Genomic DNA, 15,577 nt, shown 5'->3' with positions numbered 1-15,577 from the left:
AACAGACACCAATATTTGGATGTATTTTAAAACTGTGGACTGGTTTGTTCTCTCTTCACTTCGGATTTGAGAGGAGGAGACTGTTTTCCTGACTAAATTAAGGACTGATGCTCCCTGGCCCAATTCCCTGTGTTCCTTTAACCCTTGTGCAGTCAGTACCCTTAGTTGGCTTCGACGAGGTTTGAAAAAACCGTTTCAAGTAGGATGGGATTAAGAAATGTGTTCAGAAAGAAGCCTTAGGCAACTAGCATCACACTGTCTTCATTTTCTTAGTTCAAAATGTGGGAAATCCCTGCTCCCCTAATCCTTTTCAAAAATAACAATTTGCTGGGCCTTGTGGGTTCAAAAAAGATTGTCATTATTTTCTTCTGAATTTGTTGGAAATTTAAAATTCATGGCCAAAATACAATTAAAATGCCACCATGAGTGGGTACAGGGGATGGGAGGTGGCTACTGGGAGGTAAGAGATGACAGAAGAAACATGGGAGTGTGACCCCTCGGAGGCCGCACCTGCTAGCCGAGATCTATTGGGGGTGCAGCGCTGCGTGGGCACCTAGGACCCTGGGGTGTCATTACACTTGATCTGGGTCCATCGAGGGCTTCGCACAATGCTGGGTGGAGCGGTCCCCAGGAGCCGCCCAAGAGCAAGAATGGGACCTGCACGTCCATCTTCCACATCCAGGAGGGTGCACTGTGGTTCTTCCCATGACTGTTCACTCCTTGGCCCCCAAAGAAATACGGATAAATCTGCTGTTACCCTTCTCCAGAACTCATGGGGAGGGAAGGTTGGGTAGTGGTGGGAGGGATGTTCTTCACCTGCACGCCAGGACTGTGGTAGGCTCCAGAAGCCTCCAAACTCAACCACAGGCAGCCTGGCCCCTAAAAAGAGACTTACGTAAAACTGTACTACAAGGGCGTCTTTAATTTTAATTTTCTTTAAAATAGACTGCGTTGTAGTTAAAGAAATACTTCAATCACTTAGGACTTCTCACCATTTATAAATCGAATTGGGCACATGGAGGCATTACTCACAAATCCAGCAAAACTAAAACTTCAACCGGGAAACTATATGGCTTTAAATATTCACGTTTTAAAGACAAATAAATCTTTAAGGGTGCATTTGTTCAGTTTGGCTTGTTGGTTTGTTTTTTTATAGTTATTTCCCCAACACAATTTTTTTCTCCTATACAGCATGGTAACCCAGTTACACATACATTTACACATTCTGTTTTCTCACATTACCATGCTCCATCGTAAGTGACTAGACATAGTTCCCAGTGCTACTCAGCAGGATCTCATTGCCAATCCATTCCACAGGCCATAGTTTATGTCTATTAACCCCAAGCTCCCCAACCACACCACTCCCTCCCCCTCCCCCTTGGCAACCACAAGACTATTCTGCATTTGTTCAGTTTTATAGCCTATGAATCAACAGTGGACTTCTTGTCGTATTTAAACTGGGGAATAACTAGAATTCGTTTGTCAGTAATCCACGCGCCCCCTTCCTTGGGGCTGGGCTCTTAATTCTCCCAAACTCAACCCTCCTCGCCCCCAAGTATGGCCCATGGGTATTTCCGTAACACTCTTTGCCCCACCTAACCAGACTTGGAAAGCCTAGTCTCAATTCTTTCCTACACTTTTAGGATGGAGAACTCCACCGGTAACTCGCCTCCCCACAGAGCCAGGGGAGGGGTACTTGGGATGGACGGAAAGAGTCACAGGAAGTAGGTCCGAGCCTGGAGAACTCTCGAGGCACGAAACAGAACGGCTATCAGCAATGCACGTTTCACAATTGGAGTGTATCCTCTTTCACCTCTAAAATGAAACAATCGCAGCTGCTGTTTTACCCGCTATAGAGTCAGCAAAAGCCCTCTCTGACCTCCCTGCAATTCCTAGGATAATTGCTCTTGCAGCCAACGAGTCCCTGTTCCAAAAAGTTACTGAAACTTTAAAGGATGCCGGCCGAGAAGACTCGGGGCGGCAGGGGGCTGGGTAAGCCTCCAGGACTCCTCGAAAGCTGCTTGTACCGGGAGGAGCCAGAGCCGGGGCGTGAACAACGGGTTCGGATGGAGGATGTCAAAGAGAAAGGGGAGGGGTCACACTCTAGAGGGGCAGAAGGGACCCGCTCCAGTAAGTGGAACTGAGGTGTGGGAGCAGGCGGCGGGTTTGCCAGCTTGGAGAGGGCGCAAAGGAGGTGCCACAGGGCAGCGGTTACATGCTTCAGCCGCTGCCATTTCCCTGCAGAGAAAGCTCCTCGGCGCGGAGAGGAGTTCCCGGACTCTGACACCGTAACTGCAACGACCCGGATCTCTTAAGGGATTCCTGAGGATAGCGCCTTTCCTCCCCAGGAGCTGAGAGCAGAGAATCTTCCCCACCTCGCCACCCCCGGACACACACACTCAGCTCTCCATTGTGAGGCCGAGACTCTTCCACAACACCTTTACCCACCAGGCTACAACTTTCTCTCTCAGTGTTATAGAGCCCCCGTTTCTCCCTGTCCCTCCGCCCCCTCCTGCCTCAGCCTGGGAAATCCCAATTCCTCACCGTGCGAAGCCCCAGGGCTCAAGCCCCGGGCTACGCCGTTCGCCGCACCCTTGGCCAAAGGCTCTTGGGGAGGGTAGCCTGGAGAAACTCACCGGCAGCCCCTCAGTCCCTTGTCCCTCGCACCCCATTGCTCCCACCCGTCCCCGCCCATGTCTCCCCCACCCTCCACGGCCTGGGAGTGGCGTCAGCACGCCCGCCCCGCGTGGGGTTTAAATGCCCACTAGCTGGAGCCCGGGAGCTTCTATCCCGGAGCGCGGTGGCGGCTGGAATTGCAGGAGTGGGAGGGGAGCGTGCGAGCGGGATCCCGAGCCGCGGAGCGCGCTGCCCCTCGCTCCGCCGCCGATGACTCCGGAGCTTAAGTCCAAGTGCCGCGCATGCAGCATCCCGGCCCTCCGCCGACCGAAAGTTGAGGATAAAACATTTAACCGTCTCCGCTGCGGGGAGCCATGAGCTGTTTGGATGTTATGTACCAAGTCTACGGTCCTCCCCAGCCTTACTTCGCAGCCGCCTACACCCCCTACCACCAGGTACGTGTCTCCCGCCCTACCCGCCTCCCCCACACCCCCGCCCATGCGGGGCGCGCCGCGGCTTTTCGAGCACCGCTGGTACTCTAAGGTCCTCCGCGCCTCCGCGCGGGTCCCTTGCGTCGGAAAAGAGGCGTGCTCCTCCCGGATGTGAGGACTGCCCGCGTTGCCATCCAGTAGGTTAAACTAGCCCGTTTAGCTTCCCCACTGGCTCTCTCCGGAAGGCAGCTATATCCTGCAAACGCTTGCCCGGGTCTTCCTGGGAATAATCAAACGAGGATCTCGCGGGCTGCACTGTTCTCTTAGTGTTGAACTCCAGGTTCTTCCGAGCCCGGAGCTGGTGCAGGGAGAGGTGAGCACAGCTCACGCAGGGAAAACCAAGCTTTGGTCTTAAAGGTAAGAGTGACAACAAAACAAAAGCAAAGGCCTGTCTCTCGCTGTCTGAGATGCAGAGACTCGCGTTCTCATCCCTGCAAGCTTATCTAAGGCTTTTTTTTTTTTTTTTTTTCCATTTCAATTCTCAGGCAATCAGGCCAATTCATTCCAGAATCAGAGAACTCTTTACAAAGAAAACTGCGCGAAACTCACAGGTTTTAGCTGTCTTTGTTCGAAAAGTTCTGGGGAACATTATTGGGTTCGATTGAGCTGGCAAGAGGCAAGCTTCATAGATAATGCTTCACCTTTCTCCAGCATGAATAGCCGAATCGCGTTGCCCTGCCGTCAACAAACCCACTTTTGAGAAGACCACTTAACCCGGATTCTGCAAACTCTTCTTCAAGTTTCGCTTAATTATTCCAGTTCTTCTATTTTCAGAGCTGTATCTAGTAGAACAGCTTTTCTTCTCATTCTTCAGCTGATATAGTCGAAACTGAGGACAGTAGTCCAGGAAATGAATAAGATCACGCTGGGGGGTGGGGGTGGCCCCTCTAAGAGTCCAGACCAGACCAGCTTGGAAAATGAGGGCCTGGACTCTTGTTTCCAGAAATTGAAATACACCTGCTGGAGTCCATGCTTTTGCCAATTTTGCTTGCAGGGTTTCTATTTGAAAATTTCCTGATGAATTAATGACGGAATGGGTAGATTTTTCATTTTGCTTTCCCCACCTTCTCTCCTTTTAAAAACTTTCCAACCAGAAGTTTGTTTAGTATTAATGCTAATTTCAGGAATCACCAGAGTCCCTCATGATAAACCAAGTGGGAATGTGGTAGAAATGGTGATATTGCTAAATAACTCCAGTCATTTGGCTTCAGTATCTAAAATAAGCTCCTTTCCAGGTTGGGAGTATTACAAAGAGGAAAGGTGGGTTGATTTCTGTCTGTTTGATTGGCCTGCTTCCCTGATCCTGGACCAATCTATTGCGCCAAGATCTCTGTTCATTTTCTATGATGAGTGTCTCCCCATGAGGCCATTTCTGCCTGTATAATGCTTTAACACTGCATTTAGTCAACTAGTCATTTCTAAGAAAATGTTTTCAGCAGCTATACTTAGTTTTGTAAATCACTCTCAGACAGTCACGATTTACCAAACCTCAAAGCCAAGATCATCTTCTGCTCCTTTTTATAACTTTTTTCCTCAGTATGCACAGATATGGTGAGAGTAGAAATTCTCATAGCCCACTGGTTTTTTTTTTTTTTTCTTTACTCAAAAGAAGATCTCTTTAAAAGTTGAGACTTCTAAATGGTCAGTTTATGGATGACCAAACAAATATCAACTTACACGTTTTTTAAAATGATCTGTTATGATGTTATTCTATGTTTTTACCCCACATAAGTTTTCCCTGTTTCAAACTTCCTGCAGTAGTACTTCCTTTACATCCTGGTTGCGTGGAGTGGATTTTGTTGTGTGCATGTTCCATCATGAGGATGCTTAATCCTGCATCTTGTACATCTGCCCTGAATTCTCAGGCAGGGAACAGTCAGGCCCTAACTGGACTTGGGTGCCCTTTACCCTTGGAAGCTGATTTTAAAAATATATCTGCCTTGAGCCTGCCTCTGCGGTCAGACTGCTTAGGCGTCTTCCAGGACCTTCACCCTGACACATTCAGAGAACTTTCCCTGTGGCCTGGCAGCAATTCCAGGGAGACAGAGGCTCCAAGAAAAGGACTCTGCTTCTCAGGAACCCACCTTCGTTCAACTGCAGGTTGCAGTTACTGAGCACAGGGCATAGGCATGGGTGTCACTTGCCCTGTGATACCTTTAGGATCCAGATGAGGGAATGCAGTCTGAACCCAATTTGCCATCTCTTTTGAAACTGACTTCTCTATTCTTTCTCCTTTGAGCAGAAATTAGCCTATTACTCCAAAATGCAGGAAGCCCAGGAGTGCAACGCCAGCCCCAGCAACAGCAGCGGCAGCGGCAGCTCCTCCTTCTCCAGCCAAACTCCGGCTAGTATAAAAGAGGAAGAAGGCAGCCCAGAGAAAGAGCGCCCACCAGAGGCAGAGTACATCAACTCCCGCTGCGTCCTCTTCACCTATTTCCAGGGGGACATCAGCTCTGTGGTGGACGAGCACTTCAGCAGGGCCCTGAGCCAGCCTAGCAGTTATTCCCCAAGCTGTACCAGCAGCAAAGCCCCTCGGAGCTCCGGGCCCTGGCGGGGTGAGTATGGGGCCTCCCTGGCAAGGGAGGATAGACAGCATTCACAGCCTGGGCTTCACCTTCAGCAGCTGGAGATGAAACCTAAAGAATGCTAGGTGTCCAAAGTTCCTGTTGTGGCACAGTGGAAACAGTCCGACTAGGAACCATGAGGTTGTGGGTTCGATCCCTGGCCCTGCCCAGTGGGTTGCCCTGAGCTGTGGTGTAGGCCACATATGCAGCTTGGATCTAGCATCCAGCGTTGCTGTGGCTGTGGTGTAGGGGTAGGCTAGCAGTTGTACTGATTTGGCTCCTAGCCTGGGAAGCTCCATATGCTGCAGGTGTGGCCCTAAAAAGCAAAAATAAATAAATAAATAAATAAAAATGTCAGAGAAGAGGTGAGGAGGGGCATTTAGGGAGGATAAGGAAATCAAAGGAGGTATAGGCACAGGCATAAGGTCTTGAAGAGGCAGAGGAGAGACCTAGGAAAAAAGCACTAGTCTTGGGATGGAGAGACCTCAGTTTGTGTGTTGGCTCCACCACTTCCTAGCAGTATGACCTTGGGCAAGTCTCTTAACCCCTTGAATGTCACTCTATTTACTGTTCTCTAAAATTAGAATAATACTTGCCTCTTAACTATCCTTGGCTTGTAAGTGCCAGAAAAATGTATGTAAATGTGCTGTGGAAATGTAAGGTTTCCAACAGTCTACCAAACCAGGGGCAGGAGGGGTAGAGGAACTATCCTTGGAGGTGCCAGTAAGGCAAACAGAAAAATGTAAAAAATGTATGTAAATGTGCTGTGGAAATGGAAGGTTTAGGGGAGGGGTAGAGGAGGTAGATCCTCACCTACAGTAGCTTACAGAGCCATTTCTGAACATTTTTCCAGCGGAAAAAGTCCTAGAATGCAATGCAAGCAAAACCTGCTGAGGAATGTCTCCTAAAACCTACTTATGCCTTTGCCAGGTTTCAATTACTTGGGAAATCCTGAAGCACAGAGTATCTTTTAATAAGCGAATAAAATAACAAAGAAATAAGAATTTAACTGTAGCCAAAACATCTCTAAGGGTTTCCCCAAACACATCTCTTCTTTACTGTTTTATCCTTCTCACAAAGCACTGCTTTACCTAGCCTGGGACAATTCCTTGGACAAGCTGTCAACGAAATCTCCTTCTATTCTAAATTTCAACCTCCCTTGATTACCAGGTGGAGGTAACTCTTTGGCAAATTTTCTCACTAACCGTAGGTTTTGATGTGTACCAAGCTGAGAAACGAGGAAAAAAAGGAAATCAAGTATTACATTTTAGCAGAAATGACGGCTATCACCCTCCCTTTTTTAGAAGTCTGACAGTTTATACAAGCCTTGCCTAGACATGATCCAAAAACAGTTTTAAATACAAAACATTCCTTTTATTCTCCAGTTGCCTAAATATTTTTAATAGAAGACTGTGCACTACTTAGAATGCATTTTCAAAGCATTTTTAATTCTCTACCATGAAGTGCCAGCTGCCTTCTCTAGGGGAAGTGCTCAATAAAGGGCCTTTTTCTTTTTTGTAGAGCCGCACTTGGCCTCATATGGAGGTTCTCAAGCTAGGAGTCTAATCAGAGCTACAGCTGCCAGCCACAGCAACCGCAGATCCGAGCCACGTCTGCGACCTACACCACAGCTCAGGGTAAAGCCAGATCTTTCACCCACTGAGCGAGGCCAGGGATCGAACCCAAAACCTCATGATTCCTAGTTAGATTCGTTTCCGCTGCGCCACACGGGAACTCCTAAATGATGGTCTCTTAAAATGCTTCCAGTCACTAGGGTCAACATTAATATTCAATTATTATTATTATTATGACTATTATTCCTTGCGTCCACACTTTGATGCAGAAAGTCTGTTAATTAAAACTGAAACAACCTGTCCCTTGCTGTCTCTCTGTGCAAATAATACAGCTGTCTTTTTAATATGTCACGTTTACTATTTTGCTTTGCTTGCGTTCTTGGGGGGAAAAATTTTAAAGAAAGTTTCTAGAAAGGAGGCTAATAATAGCAAGACTTCGAAATACTTCCATGGACTTCCAGTCCACCAGAAGCTTTGGAGGGGGGCACATTTTCTAGAGCAAGGGAGGCTGAAACACGAGAGGGGGTGGTGAGATCTCGAGGCAGCCGAGCGAGAGCGGGAGGAGGTATCTTTAGCTTGAGGAGAGGCTGCGGGCCGAGACCGCGAGGCTGCGTCTGCCCCGGGGAAACTGATGCAGCTCGGCCCGCAGTTCCAAGGGAGCTCCCCACGCCCTGAAACTGGGGCTAAGAACCTAAGTCTCTCCTCTCTTCTGTCGCCGCCAAGCTGCAAAATGCCAGGAAGCGGCGCCCCTCCCCTAGGGGTTCCAGGAGCGGCCCCCAGTCCCCATGCCTCGCTTTCCAGGCAGCAACCCCCTGAGTGAGGCGCCTCTTCTGCGCCGCGCTTTTCCCGCCCTTTACCCACCTGCCGCATTACGCAGTTGGCTCTATGGCGGCCGCGCGGAGTCGGCTGCCATGACTCCCCGCGGTGATGCGCGCCTCTCTTTCTCTCTCTCTGTGTGTCTCTCTCCTTCCCTCCACCTCGCGGGACCGCAGACGGCTCCTTCCCAATGAGCCAGCGCAGCTTCCCTGCCTCCTTCTGGAACAGCGCTTACCAGACGCCGGTGCCTGCGCCGCTGGGCAGCCCGCTGGCCGCCGCACATTCGGAGCTGCCCTTCGCCGCCGCCGCCGACCCCTACTCGCCGGCCGCTCTGCACAGCCACCTACATCAGGGCGCAGCCGAGCCCTGGCACCACGCGCACCCGCACCACGCGCACCCGCACCACCCCTACGCGCTGGGAGGCGCCCTCGGCGCCCAGGCCACCGCCTACCCCAGACCCGCCGCCGTACACGAGGTCTACGCGCCGCACTTCGACCCGCGCTACGGGCCGCTGCTGATGCCCGCCGCCTCCGGGCGCCCCCCTCGCCTCGGGCCCGCCCCGGCCCCCGCGCCCGGCAGCCCGCCCTGCGAGCTCTCGGCCAAGGGCGAGCCGGCCGGCGCCGCGTGGGCCGCGCCGGGGGGATCCTTCGCGAGCCCCGCAGGGGATGTGGCCGGGGGTCTGGGCCTCAGCGTGGACTCAGGTAAGCGGGAGAGGGAGCGCAGCATCCCCGGGCCCCTCCTACCCTGTGCTCAGACCTGGGCTGAGCGCGGTGCCCCACTTAGTTCTCCCTGGAGACCCCAGTGCTCCTGAGCCCCGAGGTCTGCGTGGCGGGGTTGTATTTCAGCAGACAGTGACCTTGTGCCACTGGTGTGGGCAGAATGAAAAAGTAGGACCCTGCCTTAAATTGGCTGGTTAATATTACAGAGGATTTTTTTTTTAATAAAATTTGTTGGAACGATCTAGCTCTGTGCTGTTCAGTACTGTAGCCACCAGCCACTTGTGTGGGTTGAGCAGGTGAAATGTGACTAGAGTGAATTGGGATGTGCTGTAAGTGTATATAATACACACTGGATTTCAAGACTTGGTACCAAAAAAAGAATGTAAAATTTACCTCACTGAAATTTTGTATTGATCGCATGTTGAGGTATTTTCAACACATTGCATATCGAATGTACTGGGTTAAATAAAATATATTACCAAGATTAATCCTCACCTGTTTCTCTTTACTTTTTTTTTCAGTGTGGCTACTAGAAAATTTAGAATTATGCCAGTGGCTCCCATTGGGTCTCTATTGGACAGCTCTGACCTAGAATACCTGCTAAGAGTGTAATTTAAAATCCTCTACAGCTTTGGGGCGAGGGGGAGGACTCTAATCACCTAGTGATAGTTACAAGGAAAGAAAAATAGGGCTCATGACTCTATGAACTTCATTGCCAAATTAAATAGATCTCTTAAAAATGTAAAACTTGAGAATATTATTTCAATGATAATATTAAGTCACTAGCTTAAAGAGTCTAATTTGAAAGATAAATTTAAATAAGGGTTTACTTTTTTGTTTGCTTTATTTTAGGACAAATGAAAAATAGTTATATAATAAATGCAATCATTGGCTTGTAGTCTTGCCCACTTCCCCTTCCCTCAGGTGCAGATTTGACATTTCTGTTTGTTTTGCTTTTGCTTTCATTCATGCCTTTTAGATGAATTCTGTGACTTTCACAATAAAACAGTAGTGTTTGTCTTTTTCTTTAAATACCTTGTGCCTTCCCTCCCCCATCCCCTTCTCTCTCCCTCTTTTTCTCTTCTCCCTCTCCCCCTTCCTTTTTATTTTTTCTCTGATTTCAGGTTTGCAGCCTCAGGACAAAAGCAAGGATCTGTACTGGTTTTAGACAACCCACCTTCTTCCCTGTAGGTCTCTGCATAGTGCAATTGGTGACACTCAGAGCTGAAGTCGAGTGGGTTTGTAACAGCTTCTGATCTTGGTTTGCAGCTCGTCGTTATTCTCTCTGTGGTGCATCCCTCCTGAGCTGATCTGCTGACCCAGGGTTTCCCCTTCCTTTCCCCTTCTGACCAGCCATGGAGGTTCAGCATCTGTGCCTCTCACTTCATGGATGAGGAAGGACGTGGGGGAAGGCAGAGACTTCAAACTTCTCCGTGTATTGGGAAAACCAAACACACATCGACAGAAATTTCATCTACAAATAATTCCTTCTGCCAGAAGAGCAGATCCAAAGGCTCTGAATGATGTTTAATGACATTTGGGCGAATCACTGAAAGTATCCGTGGTGAGACCACTTAGGTGACATGATATCACAGCTTTCTTGGAAAGAAGGAAAGAAAAGAGACGTTTTGGTGTGAATATTTTTTTATGCTGATGTGAATTATTTCATTAAGTAGTGTGATCCTAGCACTGCTGATGTCAGTATCCTCAGAATGAAAATGTATTTGCCTCAAAGACTGGTAGAGAAGTAAAAAGAAGCCAATTCCTTCTTCCTCACCTGTAGCCTCCAGCTCCCTTCTTGCCCATTCCCTCAGTACAACACCCACTCCAGACACAAAGACACACTTTTTCCTTTGGACTGTGAACATGGAAGCCTCAGCATGAATGTGAGTGGCAAGTGGCTTATCTGGAGCCACCTGCCCAAGTCTTACTGAAATGCAGCTGTTGTGGGACAACTGTTTAAAACTCCAGAAATACATCGACCAAGGTGGCACTTCCCAGTCTCTGGCACAACAATTGCAATTGCACTGGATATATTTTATATGTGTGTGTGTGTGCGTGTATATCATATTTTTTACAGAGAACATTTTATGAAAGAAGAAACCCTTCTCTGCCTTCTTTCCCACAAATTCTGTCCCTCCCTCTATCCTCCCCTGAATGGAAAAAACAGCATCAAGAGGACCCAACTGTCTCCAAGAAGACATAGGGATCACCACAAGAAGAGATGCCCATGGAGTCTTTAGTACCTCAAATATTTTCTCAGTCTCTGTGGTCATGATTTGGTCACTTAAGTGTTGGGACAGGGGAAGGGGTACATGCGTGGGCAAAGCTGAAGGTTATGAGGGAGAAGAAATGAACATTAAAGATGTTTGTTTACCACTAGGTCGCTGTGTTATTTCTTAAAAAGAAAACAATGTCTTTCATTTTTCTCTAATAGAATAAAATAATTTATAGTAGTATGATCATATGTCAGTAAGTAAAATTACTACATTTTTTTGTGGTTTTCCAAAGTGTTTGCCATGCTATGAAATCTGTGAACCCCTTTCCACCTCACATCAACCCTGGAGATTATTATTATAATTCTTGTTATTAAAAAGAGTAATACTCCTGTTTTTTTCCAAAAGAAAGGTATTATTACTTCTTAAGTTCTAGACTCTCAAGATAGTAGAGTCAAATTTAAAAACGTTTTTGAAACAGTGGTTATCTTATATCTTTATCAGCTAACCTACAATGAGGCCAAAAAAAAGAAATTAAGAAATTAATGGTTCTGTTTTCCCTTGATGCCAAAGTTATGTGTGTTCTTTTCACTACAGAGAGAGATTTGGTGTTATGCCCCAAATTGCCCTTGTAGGTTGTGAAAACATAAAATAGTAATTCAAATCCTCACCTTCATTATAACACGAGGCAAATATAATTTCTCTTGGATAATTATCTCAAGAGTTAGGGGCAGTTAAGGGACCCTGCTCAGAGCATGGCTTAGCAGTTACCCATCCCCTTTTTTATCATTCTGGTACCTGTGAAGTAGACTGTGATCATTACAAGAACCTATTACTGTTTTTGCTCAGGTGGAAGGTTCCAAATGATTTTATTGCACCAGATATAATGGCAATCAGTATAACTAACTGCACTGCATATAGCAATAACTAGCATTAATTGTTTGTCATGCCCCAGGCACTGGTCTGAAGACTTTATATGTTTAACTTGTTTAAGCCTCACAGCAGTTCTGTATGGTACTTATTATTATCATCTATCTCCTTACCTATGAGAAAACTGAGGCTCACAGAGGAGAAATAATCTGCCCAGTCATATAGCTAGTAAGTGGCAGAGCCAGGATACCAACCCAGGCAGCCTGGGCACAGAGACTGCACCATTATCCACTGCAGTAACTGCTGGTCCACTTCTGATTTATCTTGAGATGCTCAACCTCAGGCCTACCTTCTCCACAGTAGATGAATAAAGAAGGGAAGCAAGGCAGGGTAGCAAAGATTCAAACACTGTAAAATTTATGGAATCCCAGGTCTCAAAGGGAGTATCATAGGACATTGACCAGACTTCAGGGTCAAATGGCACTGCCTATAGACCATTCAGCCAGATACAGATTTTCATTCATCTCCAGGAAGGAATTATTCTTTCCTTATTAATTCATTTCAATATTTATAGTCTCTCTGCACTGAAGCTCTTCACACCCAACCTGACCAAGTCGTGTTAAGCATTAGTCTGAGGTTTGGACATTGAAGCAATAACTAAAATTAACTTTGGACTTCTCTGTGGATTTTTTAAATCCATGTTCCATTGGCATGGATCACTGGTGTATACAAGCATAAATAAACATCAGTCTCTGCAGGCTTTTAAAGATTGGCCACTGAGTGTGCCGATGAGGAAGAAGGCAGAGCATTCTCTGCTGGACGTCTTTTCCAAGTCGTACCCTCCTTCCCAGGAGACTTTCCCTGTGCTCCCCCTAGGTTAGCCCTCCCAAGATCTCTGATCAGAACCCACAGGGAGCCTTTTTCCAGCCACAAGGTTCTGATTACTGAAGCCTCTCTCCTGAGCTGCATCTGACCTGAATATCAGGTTGCTGATGAGAAGACTCATTCATTGGAACTGGCCTTTGGGGCGGTCCTGAACAGACCGTCCAGACTGCTGAGCAGGGCTCCAGTGACCTGGCACATAGGAAACACGGAACACAGCCTTTCCCTCTGTGTTATACATTCCCAGAGAAGAAGTGCAAGATGCCCTGGCACTATCATCACTCAGTTCTGTGTAATAAGAGTTTCAAAGGGACTCTTGGTGAATTCACAACCCTAACTGACATTTTTTTTTTTTTTGACATTCTTTTAGGCCAACCAAGTCATGTGAAGGATGAATTCCTATGCTTGTCTTGTTAATATTCGTGAAACCATGCAGATTAGAGGAGGCCCTAGTAGTTGACAAAAGGACATTTGAGGAAAGGAGGGATGACATGAGAAAAGGTAAACATGATGTTTTTGTATATATTATACCCAGATGGGGTCTGAGAAAGATAGATTCACCTCTAATCATCTCAGTTGGCACTGGTGTCCTCCTTACCCACGGTTTTCCCTTTGCACTTGGCCTCAGCTGAGGGAGAGGTGTCGAAAAGGGGAGAGACAGCTCTCCGCCACCAAGTAATCCTGTTGCCGATTGCCCTCTGGCTGAGAACTCAGTCATCCAACTGCAGGGAATTCTATCTCTTCTACTCCTTTAGTTTAATAGGAGTTGCCATCCTGTCTCATTTCCCCTTTGAAGTTCTATTTCAATGCGTGGCAAATTCTAGCAATGACTTAAGATTGATTCGGGCCTGGATGGGAGGGAGGGCAGATGTGGTGGGTGTTGGGACCTAGACTCCCTGGCCGGAAGCTTCTCTTGCCACTCTTTCTGCAGTAAGTACTGCATTTTCTGTGCCCTTTCGAATCTGGGGAACAACTTGTAAGGTAATTTTAACCTCCCATTTACTTAGAGTCATAAATCCTGCATTTATGTGGAGGTACCTTCTATTGGAATAAACAAGGAGCTTCAAGCACTTAGCGATTGGTTACTTCGGAATTGGAGATTTAAAAAATAAAACTTAGACAGAATGCTTTCCATATAAATGCCATTTCCATAAGTTGCATTTTTAAACATAATTCACTAGGTGTCAAAGCATGGAAGAAAAATGTAAAGAGTTTTTTAAATAAGTGGAACCAAAAAACCTAAGATTCCTTTATATAACTACTTTAAGTCTGTGGATAATGTGCATGCAAAAAATTCACGTTTTGACTGTACTTATGAAAGTCTTTGTTCGATCCCTTCAAGAGTTTTAGGATTTATTATTCATTATTTGTGGCGTATTTCCAAAATCTGGAGTTAAGGAAAGAACACCCTAAAGGCAATATCATTACAGTTGCTTTTTGTACACAACCAAAGTTTTGACATTTATGCAAACAACAGGATTAAGCAAACATAAATTTCAGATCTCCTCAATACTGGCTTTCCCCCATCTCTGATGAATAAATGAAACACATTGTACAAATATCATATCCACACAATAGAATCTATTTATCTACAAATCTCTCTCTCTCTCTCTCACACACACACACACATACACACACGCACACACGTGCATACACACACACACACACACCACTAATGTCTGCCTGAAGAGAAATCAGAGACCCCGTGCCCTCAGACAGGCACAGACACAAATGATTATTCTCACTTGACAGACCAACTGTACTGCTCTTTCCTTGTATTTCACTCCAGCCCCAGAGGGCTGGATCAGGAAAGAGACACTTGATAGCTGCTGTTTCCATGGTTGAAATATTTGTGAAGTTAACGCATAATCTGAAAGCAGAAGCTAATAAATTATAGGGTGCTAATTGGAGCTGGAGAGGAGCTGTCAATCATGTTATCCTAAACACAGAGAGACCCTCATAACCTAAAAAGGCAAGACAGCCTTCAGGAGGAGCGCCCAGTTGTCTCCAGCCTTGACCTCCACCCCAGTGGAAACACCACGTCCAGGCAGGGTAGCCGCTGGCAGAGTCGGCAGAGGTGATTCTGCCAATCCAAGCTCACTTGAAAAAAGACAAATTCTTTTTGGGGGGAAAGAGTAAAATATTTGACTGAAAAGTTAATTTTTAAAGAACACAGTTGTTTAGAGAAATGTAGAGTAAATTTACTGGAATAATTAATATTTTGGTAAAAATATTACCCTTTACTTGGAATTTTTTACTTTAAAACATATTTAACTCAATTAGAGAAAAATCTAAAGTTCTCTTCAACTTGGTGTCTTGTCTGCGTCAGATTACAGTGTTTCCATGAGTTTATCAATGTACTCCTATTAAATGCCTCTAAAATGGAAATAAGACCTCCAAATTTCCTTTGTTTTATGAAATTCATTTCTTTCACCAGCAGCAGCATATTTTTTATTCCATTGTTCAGTTCTTAGAATCTCCTGGTAAGTTCTAGTTCTACTTATCTCCCAGAGTTTCAAAATCACTAACTCAAACTGTCCTTCTCTGTCATCATTACGTCCATTTCCTATCAAAACTGCATACGTTAATAAATATATAATTATCATTCTATATAAGAAATTTAGATTAAAGGCAGATCAAACTTTGGAAAACAAAACTAAAGACTTAAAAGTTCTTTGATTCTTAGTATTTGCATGACTCTAGCCATCTAGTTACCAATTAGAAATTTTCACCAACATTTATTCAAGGAGTACACACTTTAGTCTGTATATGTATTTAAAACTAGTAAAATACTTTATGTACCTTATGATTTGAAATCTTCTTTAGAAT

At 46.1% G+C, this 15,577-nt stretch overlaps 2 protein-coding genes and 1 long non-coding RNA gene across 13 annotated transcripts in view; 1 reads left to right on the top strand and 2 right to left on the bottom strand.

Moving 5' to 3' along the window:
• LOC146406051 (uncharacterized) overlaps positions 1-2,673 on the bottom strand; it is a 215,811-nt gene extending 213,138 nt beyond the window's left edge. For all 6 annotated transcript variants that reach the window (XR_014804960.1, XR_014804971.1, XR_014804962.1 and 3 more), the window contains exon 1: positions 2,545-2,673. This is a non-coding gene — a long non-coding RNA (uncharacterized LOC146406051). The remainder of the gene's footprint in view (positions 1-2,544) is intronic.
• Positions 1-15,577, bottom strand: part of PHF3 (PHD finger protein 3) — a 1,103,753-nt gene that overhangs the window by 734,259 nt on the left and 353,917 nt on the right. The gene's annotated exons all lie outside the window — the stretch shown is intronic.
• Positions 2,780-11,162, top strand: VGLL2 (vestigial like family member 2). Of its 6 annotated transcripts, none has more exons than XM_013985005.3 (4): positions 2,780-3,071; positions 5,350-5,662; positions 8,238-8,762; positions 10,134-11,162. In XM_013985005.3, the coding sequence occupies exons 1-4, from the start codon at positions 2,991-2,993 to the stop codon at positions 10,172-10,174; spliced, it is 960 nt and encodes a 319-aa protein (XP_013840459.2). In that variant the 5' UTR covers positions 2,780-2,990; the 3' UTR covers positions 10,175-11,162. The 6 variants fall into 6 exon arrangements, with proteins under 6 accessions (XP_013840459.2, XP_003480313.1, XP_084814569.1 ...); XM_003480265.5 differs by having other exon boundaries at positions 10,050-11,162; XM_084958443.1 differs by having other exon boundaries at positions 9,972-10,166.

The sequence above is a fragment of the Sus scrofa genome, chromosome 1 (assembly GCF_054392235.1).
Source record: "Sus scrofa isolate SSC_HxYL_T2T_F1_AM1 chromosome 1, Sscrofa_HxYL_maternal_Yorkshire_Landrace_v2.0, whole genome shotgun sequence".
NCBI classification, from domain to species: domain Eukaryota; kingdom Metazoa; phylum Chordata; class Mammalia; order Artiodactyla; family Suidae; genus Sus; species Sus scrofa.
Note: the sequence above shows the minus strand (reverse complement) of the source record. Positions and strands in the feature narration are given on the sequence as shown.